Consider the following 16,441-nt stretch of genomic DNA (forward strand, 5'->3'; position numbering starts at 1 on the left):
GTTGGGGGAAAGCGGGCTTCCGGGGGATGGAAGGATGGGTTGGAGGTTGGAGACGCGAAGTGCCAGAGGCAAGGTTTTTTTTTTCCTTTACAGACTAAAATTTCGCGGGGGTTGATTTTGCAGGGGCTAGCGCCGCCGCATCGAGCAACACCAACATTTTGCCATGAAGCAACGATCCTCAGTAGAATCTACAAATGGATAGTTCATAGTTCCTTCGGGATGATCGCGGAGAACGGCCTTTTGTTTCTGCGTTCAGCGGATTAATACTATTTCCCAGTCCTCCGACCGGCCGGAGGTTTGTCCGTCGATCCGCCCAGCCCTCACATCTGGCCACTACTGGTGGTACTAGTACATAGTGCATAGTACTTCCAGCACGACTACCCTATGGTACTGAATGTAGGGTACCCTCAGACTGGGATGTGAAGTAGTAGCTGCCATGGCAGATCCCGCAGGTGTCATAGGCAATCTGGTGAACGCCAGTTGGAGGACGTGCTGTCGCCGGAAGGGTAACACCTGCCGCGCCTTCCCCGTCTCACGCCTAGCAACGTTGTTTACTTCTCTACTCTCGCTTTCCAACTCCAACCATCCCACCCTCACACCCTCGTCCGCATCAATCGCGATTTAATCAACACTAATCCAGGAGATTGCCTCCAAATTATCATTAACCCCGTGCAAACCACATGTTGCAGCCATGATGATCGACAGACTCAAATGCTCCGTGGAGGAAGGTGACCTGATCATGGTCTTCCCTGCCGCAATCGGCATCGATGCTCCAGTCCTTTATGTCGTTGAATATTCCCCTCCGGAGACACGTTACCCTCGGACTGACGAAGTCATCGTGAGCTATGGCCGCTTTTCGAGAACTCCCAGAGAGGGTTTCTGGTATCTAGATGGCCCTTCCGTGGAGTACGTGCCATATGACGACGACACGATGCATCCAAAGGATGAAGAACTCATGACACTCAAGGAGGTTTTTGAGCCATTTCAGATTCCTTCTTTTGGTGATAATGAGACCATTTACACCGGGTTTTCTTATGACATCAATCCCATCGGAAGGTAAGCGGATGGCCAACCACAGGCCCTGGAATGTGGGTTATTCGGAAACGAGCTGCTTACTTTGGGAGGATAGAAGTGTGCTTCACAGCTACTTCCGCGGTGTCTGCCCGCTTTGCCACAATGATGTCTGGTATCCCGACCTCAACTATGATCAGCCCTATCCGGAACTTTTCGTCACCGAGATCGATCAGGCGTGCCCCTGCTGCTTAGGATATGAGTGTGCCCGGAACGATGCCAACATGCTTGAGGAACTGGAAGAGTTGAAGAACCGCCTCAACACCGAGAGGCATGAGGTCGAACAGTGGGAATTCGATGAGTTGGTCGCTGAGTTTCTTGATCTTGTCCAGACTCGGTACACGATCCAAAACTATTACAAGGCCTTCATGGGGTTAGATATGTGGGATATTCAGGACCGGGTTGATCGCCATCGACGCGTCTATGTCGAAAGAAGACGTCCCTTCAGCGAAGAACCCGAGGAACAGGGTGATGGAAGCTAAGCAGCTGACACAGGAGAAGCTTTTCGTCGATGTTCCCGGTAGGTTCTTTCGTGTGTCCAAACCGTACCCTATGGTCACGTTTTCAGAGTACTTTGGTCTCCGAGTTGATGTCTACCTTTAACTGCTTGTACTAGTAATGTAGTGAATTGTACGCCCGCCATTGGTCTCTCATTCCATTCCTACCATGACCTTGTAGAGCACAGCACTAATAGTAAGTAACACGCTTCCTATTCGTAGCATTCATTAGCTGGTGGGCGGGAAGAAAACATTCCACTCTCGCATATTGCAGGATCTCCTCGAAATTAACTCCAACCCACCTGGAGACTAACGCATTCTGTCAGGTTCACCCCGACGCCTTAATTTGGAATTTGATCTTGTACGGCGTCCATACCCTCTCATACATTCACGTACACCCTCATGCGTGCATCAGGTACCTAGAGAGTGCTCTCCCAAGGGCACCTAGTGAGGTAATATCATATGCTAAGACTCCGCAGCCACGGCACCCCGAGGCATAGTCACAGTAGTCGCTCTCGCACGGCCGGAATGTCTTGCCTCTCCTCAGCTCCCAAGGCCCTGCCTCAGGCTCCCTTTCAAACACAAGGGAACGATACGGTACTGTTCTGTCACCGAAATTCACCCGGGGGCGGTGATTGGGGGCTGGCGGCCACAGGTGCATGTGCAGATCAGGGCCCACCCGCTGGCCGCCAACACGCTCTGCAGCCCGCCCGAAGCAGGAACAGTGACGCCATTCGACCGCCTTGAACCACGCTATGACATGCAGTACGGTATCGCCGCGGTACGCTCCAACCACTTGTTACAAGAAGTACATGTATACATGTACACCACAGTATTGCCTACTACTTACTACTGTACTTACTACTGCCAACGGCCAGCGCTCGAGAACCGTCATCCTCTCCTCTGATCTCCCGGCCACCACGGCGCCAAGCGACGCAGCGGTTGCGTTACCAATGATCAACCTCGGTGTGCCTTGCATGGATCGTGGAAACTTCTTCGAACGAGCGAGGCCGGTACCTGAAATCCTGATTTTAGCGCCATCGGTATCCCCTGTCACAACCAGCACGGCATATCCAATCATCCTCGCGCAGTCCATGGTCGACCAGGAAGACCAAAAAAACCAGGGCCTCGAAAGGGGCCAAGTGTCAAGGCTAGGATGTGCGGCCCCAGATTTGACTAGCGAGATCCATCCTGGTGGGGTTCGAGTTCATGCGACGGCCGTGCTCGGTGACTCCGCTCGATTGAGCTCCCCCCAACGTTCACAGGTTCGCTGCGTGAAGAGGGCTTTGCTCCCTGGCGGTGTGGTCGCGTCTGGTCGCGTCTGGCATCGGCAAGTCGTGCACACGGTCGTTTGGCTGCCATTGCTCGAGCTCCTGCTCCGATCGACCAACTCCTAGTCCCTCGTGGGCGGCTGCAAGGCGACCATCGGGGCAAATGGGGGACTCGTGCGGTGCCGCCACGCAAGGCGGCTCGATGATTTGAGCCGGCGTCGACCCCGAAGATGATTCTCTACGTCTTCTTACGGCAGGAATGTCGCACTAGAGCCGGCCCCCCGGGGAGAAGACTCGAAACAAGGGCACCAAAAAATGGATCTGTGCTCTTTGTAGGTCGTAGGCTATGCACTTTCGCACAATGGGGGGAAACCCTAACCAGGGCCGTACGACGAGGCCCGGTTCCTGGTGGGACTGCCACGTCCGAGGCTTCGACTACAGTGGATACGGCAGCGAAAGGGGGTTTGCTATCCAGGCCGCAAAAAGCGCAAGAAGGGATTCCTGTGCGCATACTAGTACTACGTAGTTGCGCTGGAGAATCACCTCCATCACCCCTTTTTCTATCGCTCGAACAATGCTCTCCTCGACAATGTATTCGAGCATGGCCCGGTCGATTAGGTCGATTACGCTGTACATGCATCATACTGGTCGTACCGTACCGAACAGTCCCGTAACGATCGCAGCGTGCCTTGTACCTCGATCCGGCGAACCGCAGCGACCATCCGCGCAGTGAAAATCCCATACCGTTATTAACCCTCGCCTCCCTCCCTCATCTTTTCTTCGCTGCATAGGGTGTTCCTCGACTCTCTATATCGATCGCTTTTATCTTGGCCGCCACTACCGGTACTTGGTGTCCTGTCTCACGGCCGGCGCCAAACGGTGCGTAGGCTTGGTCCCCCCTTCCTCCTCGTCTCTCCTCTCCCCTCCAAGCCGCCACTCTTGATACCCTTTGACTTTTCTTCTTTTTTCGACCCTTGGCGACCCGTGCGAGATACCTCAGTTGCGACACCCTGTACACTCTCGAAACGGCGTTCTGTGAACTTCCGCGCATTGGGCCCCCTTTGCCTCAGATACCCTTTTGCTTCGTTTCTGTTCCCAATTCGGCCCTCGAAGCGGCTGAACCTCCCACCCCAAATTGAATCTCGCCTTGACGGCTCTGCGGTCCGCCTTGCGACCAGCCTTTCGACTTTTGAACATTCAATCTACCCCCTATTTATACGATCTCGCGATTCATCGCATGTGTGCCTCGCAGTAACCACCGCGATGCTCATTGATGGTGAGAAGTGGGCTTGTGAAGCTTGCGTCCGGGGTCACCGGGTCAGCAGCTGTCACCACAGTGGTACGTCGATCCCATCTTACGAGCGCTTGACTCATGCCCTTCGACCACCCGATTCTGCGCCGTACTAACCCGTCAATCGTCAATGATAGACCGCCCTTTGACCCACATCAACAAAAAAGGCCGCCCAGTCTCTCAATGTACCCACTGTCGCGGCCTACGCAAGTCTCGGACAACCCACGTCAAATGCGAGTGCGGCGACAAGAAGAAGAAAGCCGACTCGCCAGACGGTCATGGCGAGAAGCGAGATCTCAAGCGTGAGCATGACGACGGCGCTGGCTTATCAGTTCCCCCTTTTCTGATCTTGAATTTACAGAGGACTCTCTTCACCGCTGTGGCTGCAGTCACGGCCAGCGCTGCACTTGTGCGCTGAAAAAGGAACCTCATCTCGACCCGGTGCCGGAAACTGGCTTGCCGGTCCCCCATCCGTCGGTTCCTGCTGAGCTTCCGCGGAAGCCTCTGCTCACGTCGACCAAGTCCGAGTCGACGTTGACCATTTTCCGCGACGGTCACCACAAACCCGCTCATAAGCATAATGACATGGCTCACAAGTGCGGATTGCCGTACACAATCCCACGGTCACATACGATTCACCACCCGTCGGATATGCCCCGCCGATCCGTGGACCACCTCCCCTTGACCTCCCACCAGTCGTCATTTGTCCAGGAGCCTCTCAGCTTGTCAATGGACCCCCGACCACAATCGCAGCAGACATCGCAGAGTGGCTCCCCAAACAGCGCGCCTGCCGCCGGCCCCGACGATACGGCGAACCACCCTCCGCTCGACGCATCGTACCTGGACAAATTCGCCGCCCCTGCCCTACCCACCGCTGGAATAGAGAACAAGCCTGCGGAGAATGGCTCCACCCCGACGTCTGCCCCAGCCCACATGGACAAATATCCCTTGGATCAGATCATTACCACCGTTCCTCCGCCTCTCGATGTCTCATCCTTTGCCAACTTCCCGACCACGACTTCGAATTCGCCAATTACGTGCATGGCATTCCAGGATCCCTACCAAGAACCCTACTTTACATCTCCGGATTCGGAGATGCCCCAGGGATCCAACGGCATGGGTGCGCCATCGGTCGACTGGTCGAGCTTCCCGCTCTACTCGGATGTGCCTGCTTCAACAAGCACGCAGACACCGTCCTACGCAAGCTTCGACTACAATTCCTACCCCTCAGGTCTGCCACCACCCTCTTCCTCTGGTGACATTTCCGAGGTGGATGAGTTCGGACCTCTCCCGGGTCTCGGGCACACTGGCAGCAATGACGTGCACGATCTGCACAGCGTCAGTGAAGCATCGGACATGGACCATCTCCGCATCAGCTCTGCCTCCTCATTGGTCGGTCTGCCTCAAACGCAGCTCCTCTCGTCAAATGACCTCGAGTCGATCAACATTGATGATTTCCTCAAGTCGGCTAACGAGTCGACCGCCGCGCTCGAGCATCGGCTGCAAGCCAGCATGGGAATCGAATCCAAGCCGATCCCTGCGCAGGACATCTATACCCTGCCCCAGTCACAGGATCCTGTCCCTGTTTGGCCAACCAGCCTCTTCGACGAGTCCACCCCGCCCGTGGATGATGGTTATTTCCGCCAGTCCTGGGCGCAGTAGCCGCGAAGGAGTGCCATGTTGTTTTAGCTTCTTTCTCTCCTAATTCTCTACCTTTCTCTTCCTGGGGTCTCCGCTGCCTAGCGGCACCTTACCACCACCTCCACACCGTCTTCATGACCTTGATGAGAGATGATGATAAATGCCTGATATTTTTTGTTTGACTAGCCAGCCTAGATCTCTTCCATGATAGCATCAATCTAGAGGGGTTCTGTGTTTTGGGATATACAACGCCACTTGTACATGATCCGGCGGGACCACACTCGTGCTTTGCTGCTCTTTGTTTTGCTTGTCGCTGTTCAAATGTATAGACCAATGTGTACAATCCTTAGCCCAAACCAGAATATCACACATCTGACATGGCAATTCTGACCAGTCCCACTGCATATCCTGCTTATAGAAGCATCCCACTCGGTACGCAACATGCACCTGATGCAAATCTGCACCTCACCCCGGGCACGATGTCATCAGCCAGCCCTGATTCGCAATACCCATGCGAATCGATCGGACCGCCAGGCGCTTGGCAGACCCCAACTCAGGTCTCCAACCGCGTCCCAAGGCGCAAGCGCCTACCTAGCCTCCAGGGGCACGAGCGCTCTCGGTGGAAACATCCGAACCAGAAGCGCAGCACGGATGTGCTGTGGACGAACTCAAATGCGATCGGGTCACCGTTTCACCAAACGCATGTTGCGGTGAGTACACGCCGAGACCCACTCGGGCTGGGGTGTCTCACCTCAGCAAAGCAGGTTTTCTCATCGTGCAGCGAAAAGGCTATACAGCTGCGATCGGGGGCTGCAGGGCGTCATGGGAAATCGGTGACGATTTGGGGTGGTTCTTACCTTTTTTTCTGGATTTCTCCCTTGTCACTGAGTTGATTTGATTTTTATTTGCTTTTTGCCTGTTTTGGTCGTTCCGATGACTATACATCAAGGATATATCACAACTCGAATGTATATTGACAATCTCAGCAGTATCTCGCCTAAACTTCAAGTACTACTGGTACTTACCAATAGTCAAAAAGGCATACATCTATCCCATTTGAGCTCTACATCCGGCAATCATAATTGATCACGCACAGATAATCGATACTCGAAATACTGGCATAACATAGAGCAAGCGGGTACTCCACGCTATACACCTACACGAAACTCAAAGTAGCGGTGAGCAAACCGAACCAAGCAGCCACCATTCAGCCATTGAAACAACCTTAAATCATCATCTGGACCCATGATTCCTGTTGAGATCGAAAACCATCCATTACCCACCCCCCCCCCCCCCCCCCAATTAATTCGAGATCGCGAGTCCATTCCGAAGAGGCGGGTACGTGTTCAATGTACATGCCAGCGCGACGCGGCGTACAGCCTACATACCAAGTCTTTTCTTTTTAGTCAAGACCTTGCCTGATCGTCCTCGTACAGCTCTCGTGCGTGTCTCCAGCATGCCACACGTACGCTGCAGCCGGTTGATCCGCTTTCTCGTGGTACAAGCCTTGGGTACATGGGCTTGGCTAATGCTTAGCTCTGCACGGGCTATTCGGGCATGGGAACCTTGTCTAGGGCAAAAATTGCGGGCTGGGGTACTGGTAAGGATGGGGTTTAGACCCCGGAAATATGCTGCTTATTTGCTGGGTTAAAGCTCCTAAAAAGCGGCGGTTATTTCCAGAAGGCGGCTAATATAATACACATTCTGATTTCTTCAGACTAAAAGTGTCTTTTTCGGTATTATCCGGCAATTGGAATCGCCGAACGTCTCAGAACTTACGATGTCAACCGCCGAGATTCGTGGCTGAAGCAAGGGAGGCGTAATATATCTCCCGATATCCCGCTTACAAGCTCCGAGAATCCTATAGGGCACCGCTGTCAATTATGCCAATCTCTAGGGAGATATTGTCGCATTCCGGCTCGGATGAGTCGGCATCTCATGTATATCCTGTGTGTCATGTACTGCTAGGGTTTGGTCTTGTCCGCCAGTATGAGTACCTAGATGATACTCATCGGTAAGTTGTAACCGTAAAACCCAAGGTCACTGTTACGCTAGGCCTGACTATTGTCATGGGTAAGGTATTAGGCCTCTTAATTATGGGCCTCATGCGAATACTATTTACCCTAAATGTATACATATCAATTCAGGATCCAACGCAAGTTTCCTGGATAGAACATGAGAAGTTGTGCACAAATAGTCAGTCTTGGGGCTCCATCCCTGGCTCCCGGGAAACGCAAGAGATCAAAAGATACTATCGTGCAGTGGAGCAGATATTTGGTTGAAACTACTACTGTGAAGAACAAGGGAAGTTCCAGCGAGTAAGCTGCTGGATCTGGCGAAATTTCGGCCTGAGCCATCAGGCCACCACGGTCGATGTCAACAACACGCTCGTCGATTATCCCGTCTCTCCTTAAGCCTTTTATAAACACAAGCTTTGAATCTTTACTACTCTTTCAGTTCTGCCCAGGATTTTCTAAATAGGCACCCGGTTTGGCTGACTTGCTATTTTCTACAGGAGTGTTAAGCTTTGTGACTAACACGATTAGGGCTGACAGGCTGGTCCCATCTCTTATAGCAGCTACGGATTTGAGAGAGACATCTTATGCCATATATACCAAGAACCACCTCTCCATGTCACTCCCACGCGAATGCCTTTCTGAAACAAGACTCCCCACAATGCTTACTTCCCCGGATTTCCTAATTGGGAATGTACGAGAGGTGAAGCGAAGCATTGCTGAAAGGAACTTGTACCAGGGTCTCCTGATGTCTATTGCCAGCCTAATGAGAAATCCCAATCCTCTTCACACTCTCTCCCATTGGAGCAAAGCGGCCACATCCGACCCCTGACATTGCCGAGGAAACACCTATCAGCATGTGGGATCCTTCCCTCCAGCCCGAGAGGCAGACGATAGCCCCTCTCCCCTATGCCGACGCAAACATCGACATAAAAATGGACATCAACGACCAAGAGCTCGCAGCAAACGGCTACACAGCCGAAGTGCTACGCCAATTCACAGTCTTCAGCATGATATCTCTCTGCTTCGCTTGGACATGCACCTGGTCCGGTGTCGGGTCGTCCATTGGAATAAGTCTCGCCGGGTTTATGACTGGTATTGTGTCTCTGGAACTGGCGGAAATTGTGTCTGCGTATCCAGTTGCCAGGCAGTATTACTGGTCTTTCATGGTCTCGAGTGAAAAGTACCGAGCCTTTGCGGCGTACTTGTAGGGATCATTCGACCACTTGCTCAATTCCTTCAGCCCGCTAATATGCTTCGCAGGAATGGGTGGGTCAGTGTTTTCGGTTGGTGGCTTGGTGCTGCCTCTGGTGTGCAACTTCGTTGCCTCGATGATCTTGACCATGGCAAGCATCTGGACCAGTAAGTTGCTCGGCGTCAATGGCTGGTGTATAGTGCGTTGATGTAGGTGGTAGCCGGTATCAATATTTTTTTCTCACAATTGATTCCGCGTTCAACCAAGTAATTTGTTCGTGTAATCTAGCCATTATTTTCTCATCTCGCACTCTGATTTTTTTTTTCAGTGACACTAGCAATTCTCTCGTTATCCTCCACTGAAATTACTCTATTGGCCTGTTTCTCGCAACAACTATCCTCCAGCAGAACACATATTCTCCAACGCCGATAATCGCAGGGGCTGGCCCAATGACGGTATCGCGTTTATACTTACGGTTAGGAACGCTGTCTACGCATTCCTTGGAACTGACGCAGCAGCGCATCTCTGTAAAGATATCCCGAATCCTGGTCGAAATGTTCCTAGGTCATGCTATACCCAATTTTGATGGGAATATCTAAGGCTACCCCCTATGCTATCTCATGCATGGCTGCTATCTAAGATCTAGATTCCGTCTTGAACTCGTCTAATGATCTCCCCTTGTTGGAGATTTACTATCAAGGCACCGAATCCAAAGCAGCGGCCACGACCCTCATGTCTCTATTTGCATTCTATTTCTTCGGATGTGCTGTCACTAATGGTAAGTTGCCTGGATTCAAATCCGAATGCAGATGAGGACATACTAATATCATGAAGGAACGACAAATTCCAGAAAACTGTGGGCAATATCCAGAGATGGTGGCTTGCCATTTTCAAAGGTTTGGTATCGAGTTAGCCGACGCTATCAAATGCCTGCCAACGCTATGATACTTTCATCCACAGTAGTCACAGTAAGTTCATCTTACACACCATCGCTCTAGACAATCTCAACCCGACAAATCAGCTCTACGGCTTCATCTTCCTCGGCTCAACAGCTGCCTTCTCAGCAATGGTCGGCGTAAACATAATGTTCCTTCAAACCTCCTGCATAATCCCGCAAGCAATCATCCTGTACCGAGGTCGCGAAACCGTCCTCCCACCCCGGGTCTTCTCCCACGGATGATACGGATACCGTATTAACATCATCACCGTGTCCCGAGTTCTATTCCTGAATATCGTCTATTGTTTCCCAACATCGCGACCCGTGAACCCGCAAAATATGAACTATATTCCCGTTGTCTTTGTCGGTCTTGTGGGGTTTATTGTGGGCTTTGGTTTGTTAGTAAGAGGGGTGCGTTTACGGGCCCGCAGGTCGATTTTGAGAAGATGGAAAGGAGGAGATTGGAGGCGTTGGATTTGGGGGTGTCCTAAGTCGGGCTCTTTGTTTTGCTGTGAAGCGGGGGTACTAACTTCAACCTCGGGTGTTCTATCTGCGGTTTCCTATTGCGGAAGGAGGTCTCAGGGGTGATAGTCCATTTTTTTTACATTTGACACGTACCTGGCAGCTAGTACTAGCGTTAGATTGGATTCAATGCCTTGAGTGGGAAGGTGGGTCTGGATTGCGTGGGGTATGGAACTATACCCCCGCATTGACCCCAGAATTGGGTATAAATAGAGATTGTCTTCTAGGTTTCAAGAGGAAGATTTATCACATCAACCGATGTTGCCTACGGTATGAGTAAATGGATACAGAAAAAGGCAAGGTTTTCAAAGATGCTTTGGAGCATAAATTGTTCTATTCCAGCACCATTGAGATGCAAGTCCATACACAAGGAAATGAGGAAAAGAGTCAATCTCAGCCTATTCCAGACCGAATGCATATGCTCCAGGATACTGACCAACACCACTTTTCAAGCCAGCACCACAGATTCCCAATATGTGGTCTATATGGTATCGTATCAATCGAAAAAACAAAGCCCGTGCACAGAAGCGGGTGGCTGCAGAAGAAAGTTCGAGGCGGAAAATCGTCTCACATGATAACGTGTAAAAGGAAACAAACAAATCAGAGCATCCGGTATCTACCTGAATGTATAGATGCTCTTGTTTGTTACGTGAGGATCTTAGCGGTACTTGTTCATGAACTCGGAGTGGAACTTCACGATGCGCTCAACCCAGTCGGTACCGGGAGCGAGGAAGGTGGTGCGGAAGTGCAGGGTGTTCTCCTTCTGACCGAAACCGGAGCCAGGAACAACGCAGACACCAGTGGCGTCGAGCATGGCGAGGGCGTAGAACTCATCGGCGGCGCGGCCCTCAGCCTTCGCGGCATCGACGGCCTTAGCGGGGAGGTTGATGGTGGGGAAGAGGTACATGGCACCCTGGGTGTTGAAGTTAGCATAAGTTGTCGGTATGTTTTGATTGTGAAGAGGATCTTACCTGGGGCTCCTGGCACTCGACACCCTCCATGCGCTGGAAGGCATTGAACAGAGCGAGGGCACGCTTGTGCAGACCGTCACGGATACCGTTGTACTCCTTCTGGTAAAGCTCGTAGCTAGGCTCGCCCTGGCGGGGAGGGTTGACCATAGTCTCGAGCAGGCACTGCGCCACGACCGGCGGGCACAGGCCGATACTGACGAGCTTGTAGATCTGCTCCTGGACCTTAGGGTCGAAGCCGACCAGCTCGAAGTAACCACCACGGTGACCGCACTCGCCAACCATACCCTTGGAGGTACTGTGCAGGGAAACCAACTCGACGTCATCGTACTTGCCAGGCTGCTCCTGCTGGAGCTGACGGAGGCGCTTCTTGAACGAGGTGAACTCGCCGGTGAAGACGTTGGTCTGGTAGACCTCGTCGGCAATAATGACCAGCTTCTCGGTGGCGGCAATATCAATGACCTTCTTGATGTCCTCGGGGCTCAACGAGGCACCGGTGGGGTTACCGGGGTTAATCACGACAACGGAGCGCACGTCAGTGCCGGCAGCCTTGGCGTCCGCGATGGACTTTTCAATCACATTGATATCAGTGCCCCAGGCGTTCTGCTCGTCCAGGAGGTAGGGAACGCATCGCGCATTCAGGAGGGACAGAGTGGCGGTATAAAGAGGGTACTGGGGAATGGGAACTAGAACACCGGCGCTGGGCTTATCGCAAATAACGTTCAACAGAGTGCTGACACCAGACGAGGCACCGGCAGTTAGGAAGAGGTCCTGAGGGTTGGCGGGGAAGCCATCACGGTCCTCAATGAACTGGGCGACACTGTTGCGGATGCCCGGTGCACCCTGACTGTGACTGTAGGCACCGACGCTCTGCACATTGGCCAGCAAGGTCTGGGCGCGGTCAATGACGTCTTGCTTGTATCCGAAGGACGTCTTGAGGGCTTCGGGGTTCTCCAGCAACAGGGGGTTCTCGACGAGACTGAGGACCTGTCGGAAGAAGGTGATGGGCTTCTGGTCGAGTTGCTGTGGGTTTCCGATGTTGGCGAAGATGACGCTCTCGAACGGGAGGGACTTGTCGCCTTCGGCCAGGCGAGACCGGTATGACTCCGCCTTGACGGCCAATTCACCACGCACGGCGTACTTGGCCTCCCGGATGTGAGGATTAATGTTGTCGAGGTTAAGGCATTTGCCAGACTTGACTGAGAGAGTCCGGGTGCCGTAGGAAACGGTGGTTTGAGTCATGGTGGGTGCTGTTAATTGACCCGGGGGTGAATGTTAGTTGACGGTCAAAACGACAGAGACGGAGTGGTTTGAGGTGAGTGACGCAGCGTGGGGGAGGACAATCAAGAAAAGTAGAGTGGAGCGAGCAGCAATGGTGTCATACGACGAAGGCTATCGTCGGCGATACATATAATAATAGCGCATAGTAGGTCAACCACGTACCTGACCTAGCGGAGAATCCCCCGCAGCAAGCGCGGTCGGGCGAAGTAGGAGACCATTCGGCCGGGTCACCGACGCCCGCAACGGGGCTGCCCGGGCGCGCGAACCGAGTCGAAATTGCCAGGACATCTCGGTTGAAAAATTCGGTAGGGGTTTACTTCAGGCTTAGATCTCGATCAGGCGGGATGAGGAAAACGGAAAAAAAAATAACATCCACAAGGCCCGATTGGGCGGTGAGACTGTGAGTCAGCATGGTTTCCCCACATAAACCGGACAATGCAGTGCGGAGGCGTCTATCGGACGAGAAAAAGAGGGCGATCTGAGGTTCTATAAAGCAATTCTACGGGGTGAAAGGCACAGGGTGACAGACAGATGCCACTATTCAGGGCCAGCAACAAGCACAGGGCACCAATGGTTCGGGCGCAGGGACGATCTTCTCCTCGGGCCTTTCCTCGGGAAGGCCGTTGCCCGACGAGTGGGCTCCGTTGCCACCCCGGAGCCGCCCGACATGCGGGGGTTGGTGTATTTCAGTAAAGAGGATCCAGTAGATCGGTTCTAGAAGAAGTGCGTATGCGAGAAATATCTTGGTCATTTGGTGTTGGTAATACGTAGTTATATCACTCTGTCATCCCATATCCATCGTCTAATCTAGCTGCGCTCACTGCCCCGAAGCCGAACAGCCTGTCCGTACTTCTGCAGCTTGGTGATCAGAGCATCACCGTGCTTCACCACATCAGAGTACTGTTTGTTCTTGTCGTCGGGACGGTTGGTCTCGATGATGCCGTTGACGCGGTCAATGGTGCAGGCAATGCGGTCGCTCGAGATGAACTTGGCCAGGTCGCTAGAAACAGAGTCAGTCACATGAATCAAATCGCAGGGAGAAAAAAAACCGAGACTCTTGGGCGATACATACCGGTCCAGATAGTCCACGGTCACACCAAAGTCATTGGCCATGCTGTTCAGGCCCACCACCCGGTAGCTTTGCAGCAGCTGCTGGTAGGCACGTAGCCGCATCTCCCGAACAAACCACGCCCGGTGCTCGTGCAGGTATCGGTCCTGAGTCAGGAAGTGGTCCTCCACGGCCGCAAGGGCCACAAAGAACGACCGGTAGTTTCCATTATAGAGACTGTTGACCAGATTGGCCAGAGGAGAAAAGTCCACGGGGGTTTCAGACTCGGTCTGCGAGCCGGAACCGGTGGCCAAGGTTGTCAGGTTAATCGCAGTCTGAACACCCTTTCCACCAGTTGGGGTTGATGATGACACGGTAGCATCCTTCATCTCTTCCTCCCGAGCACCGGGGCCAGCGGAGGTCTCGCCGGACAGAGCGGCCAGCTGGTCTTCGCCAGCACCAAGAAGAGCCTTGATCTCAGGCGCATCGACCACCTTCGCCTTGAAGTCCACACGCTTGAGGGACAACGATCCAGCAAGCACGGAGTAGATCACCAAGGCGGAGTAGCTGCAAAGTTCGTAGCTCGTGAATGTAGACAGGCTGTCGAGAAGAAGGGGCGCCGCTAGGCTGTAGGAACGGATGGTGAGCAGGTGCATGCCCTTGTATGCCTTGAGGCGATTCCTCCGGTCCCAGTCACCACCGCTCTCCACCAAGGTCTCGGCACGCTCGATCGTCTTCTTCACAAATGCGCGATCTCCAAAGAACAGTCCAATGCGAATCATGGCGAGAACGAGGTCGATCTTGGTACCGAGGAATCCGATCTTCTCCAGAAGGGCTTCGTGCGACTCGATGGCTTTGTCCTGTCAAGAGAATTGAATATTAACACACCTATACGGAATGGACTCAGCAATTAAGCAGAACCTACCTTGTCTCCTACCCGAGCCCAGAACTCGGCCCGTTTCCCTCGCGCGGCCTGTACTTCGGTCTCGCCGGCGGCTTCCTCTGCCTCATCCTCCTCCTTCTGGAAGGTCTCCAGCTCCTGCTTGTTGTCCTCCACCAGAGATTGATACAGCTTCTCATCCCATGGGAAGTCGATCTTTTGTGGAGACTTGCGCGATGCGAGCATGTCGGAGATGATCAGAGGCTTGGAGGAGCCCGCACCGTGCGGGTGTTGCGTCACACCTTCGCCGGTGGTGTTCAAGATGCCCTCGGTCGGGTGGGCCAGGTGGCGGTAGAAAGGAGCCATCTTGCGCTCCTTGATGACATCTTGCAGCTTCGACAATGAGGTCTGCTGGATGGACGCGGAGCATGCAGGGTTGGAAAGGTTGAAAACATGTTGGGCGAGGAGGAGGTCGGGGTACTTGATGTACTGCGGATCGGACCCCATGATTGCGAGGGGCCGGTAAAACTGACGATGACGAGAAAAGGAAGCGGAATGGAAGGAAGGGTGTTGAGAGGTGTGTTTCGATGGGATTCGGGATGCATCACGGTAGCTGGGACCCAAGCTCAGCTGGCGGAATGTTTCTCCGGGCCGACCCAATTTAGTGCCATTTTCCCCAGGCCACAAGGCATCACACTGCGGATGCCTTGGATCAGTACTTTGACCTTTTTTTGCAGGATCTCGTATCCCTGCGAGAACCTCTTATCCAAGCCCAGCAATTAAAGAAAACATTAATTAGCGCTAGTGCTGTCTTTCTTGCTGCCGGTCGCGTGCGTCCATCTCGACTTTACAGTCATTGTTCTCATGCAAGTGTACAACTAACACTTTGAAGCAGAAAATATATTTGGTAATGAAGTTGCCCGCAGTATGATGTCTGCCGTGTGGTATCAGCAACAATCTCTCCCCGGGGGCTGTAGGAACCCACTGGGACTCCATAACACTTACAAAGGATTTGAACTCAAAAATACTACCTCACAGCTACTTAGACTATGTAAATCCTGACGATACAATGTACCCTGTAGACACCATGACTTGGACGCGGCTAATGCTCAAGTAGGCAGGTACTGGCGTCCACACTGCCATGGCAGTGTGCAGTCCAGTCGTGGCGTTGTGAAGGGATCGTGGTGCTCTTTCAATGACTTCCATACAATTACACACTGCAGGCAAAGATCCCCAGGATTCATAGTAATTTTTGATCCCTATTCCTACAGCAGTGTACATTTTTACAATGTAGCACACCTGAAATCATGTGATGCATCTACCAACACCGAGGCCCTGTGAGAAATAATATGCCGGAATCTGTACGCTAGAATAGTGGAAATGTTATCCCATCTGCCAGCAAACCGGAATCTCGGTATCCCCGTGTGCATGTCATTTCACATCGTAGTCACACTCCATCTGGGCACATTTGGTCTGATGCTCTGTGGCCTACTTTCTATCGCCCAGCTTTCGTCAGTCCTCTTTCGGCTTGCTGCTTTTCTCTGCCGCCCTTTGTCCACCCCTAGCCATTTTTAGCCTCTGCTAACCAGGCTAGCTGGAACCCGAGGCACAGCCGGTCTCCACCGGTGCACCAGGGTAGGCTCGGCCCCGATCCAACGGTTCGCACGTGCACCGAATAGGATGTCGATTATTGAAGAATACCCTCAGGGACGTTGACGGCAGGGCGGCCAATTGCAATGGTTTATCAGATCGTGGTCGATGATGCGAGGCCGCGTGCACACAACCTCGAATAGCTTGTAATGGCAGCGCGGGCTCGCCGAGCGG

The 16,441-nt window shown here is 52.9% G+C and overlaps 6 protein-coding genes across 6 annotated transcripts; 3 read left to right on the forward strand and 3 right to left on the reverse strand.

Moving 5' to 3' along the window:
• Positions 1–691: 691 nt before the first annotated feature.
• On the forward strand, positions 692–1,553 carry N7532_008663 (uncharacterized protein; the record flags this gene model as incomplete). The annotated part of the gene is made up of 2 exons (XM_056621155.1): positions 692–1,056; positions 1,130–1,553. The coding sequence occupies 2 exons, from the start codon at positions 692–694 to the stop codon at positions 1,551–1,553; spliced, it is 789 nt and encodes a 262-aa protein (XP_056471961.1).
• Positions 1,554–3,200: 1,647 nt separating this feature from the next.
• Positions 3,201–5,792, forward strand: N7532_008664 (copper fist DNA-binding domain-containing protein; the record flags this gene model as incomplete). The annotated part of the gene is made up of 4 exons (XM_056621156.1): positions 3,201–3,225; positions 4,092–4,178; positions 4,268–4,432; positions 4,492–5,792. The coding sequence occupies 4 exons, from the start codon at positions 3,201–3,203 to the stop codon at positions 5,790–5,792; spliced, it is 1,578 nt and encodes a 525-aa protein (XP_056471962.1).
• A 2,964-nt stretch (positions 5,793–8,756) lies between these two features.
• N7532_008665 (uncharacterized protein) lies at positions 8,757–9,140 on the reverse strand (the record flags this gene model as incomplete). The annotated part of the gene is made up of 2 exons (XM_056621157.1): positions 8,757–8,892; positions 8,944–9,140. The coding sequence occupies 2 exons, from the start codon at positions 9,138–9,140 to the stop codon at positions 8,757–8,759; spliced, it is 333 nt and encodes a 110-aa protein (XP_056471963.1).
• A 573-nt stretch (positions 9,141–9,713) lies between these two features.
• On the forward strand, positions 9,714–10,161 carry N7532_008666 (amino acid transporter; the record flags this gene model as incomplete). The annotated part of the gene is made up of 3 exons (XM_056621158.1): positions 9,714–9,759; positions 9,816–9,949; positions 10,003–10,161. 3 exons carry the CDS (start codon positions 9,714–9,716, stop codon positions 10,159–10,161), a joined length of 339 nt encoding a protein of 112 aa, XP_056471964.1.
• Positions 10,162–11,098: 937 nt separating this feature from the next.
• N7532_008667 (putative alanine aminotransferase) lies at positions 11,099–12,977 on the reverse strand (the record flags this gene model as incomplete). Its single annotated transcript, XM_056621159.1, has 3 exons — positions 11,099–11,353; positions 11,412–12,658; positions 12,905–12,977. The coding sequence occupies 3 exons, from the start codon at positions 12,975–12,977 to the stop codon at positions 11,099–11,101; spliced, it is 1,575 nt and encodes a 524-aa protein (XP_056471965.1).
• A 519-nt stretch (positions 12,978–13,496) lies between these two features.
• N7532_008668 (proteasome regulatory particle lid subunit RPN7) lies at positions 13,497–15,124 on the reverse strand (the record flags this gene model as incomplete). Its single annotated transcript, XM_056621160.1, has 3 exons — positions 13,497–13,689; positions 13,762–14,597; positions 14,663–15,124. 3 exons carry the CDS (start codon positions 15,122–15,124, stop codon positions 13,497–13,499), a joined length of 1,491 nt encoding a protein of 496 aa, XP_056471966.1.
• Positions 15,125–16,441: the final 1,317 nt, after the last annotated feature.

This window comes from Penicillium argentinense (assembly GCF_028826775.1).
Source record: "Penicillium argentinense strain IBT 30761 chromosome Unknown utg000009l_segment0_segment0, whole genome shotgun sequence".
NCBI lineage: Eukaryota > Fungi > Ascomycota > Eurotiomycetes > Eurotiales > Aspergillaceae > Penicillium > Penicillium argentinense.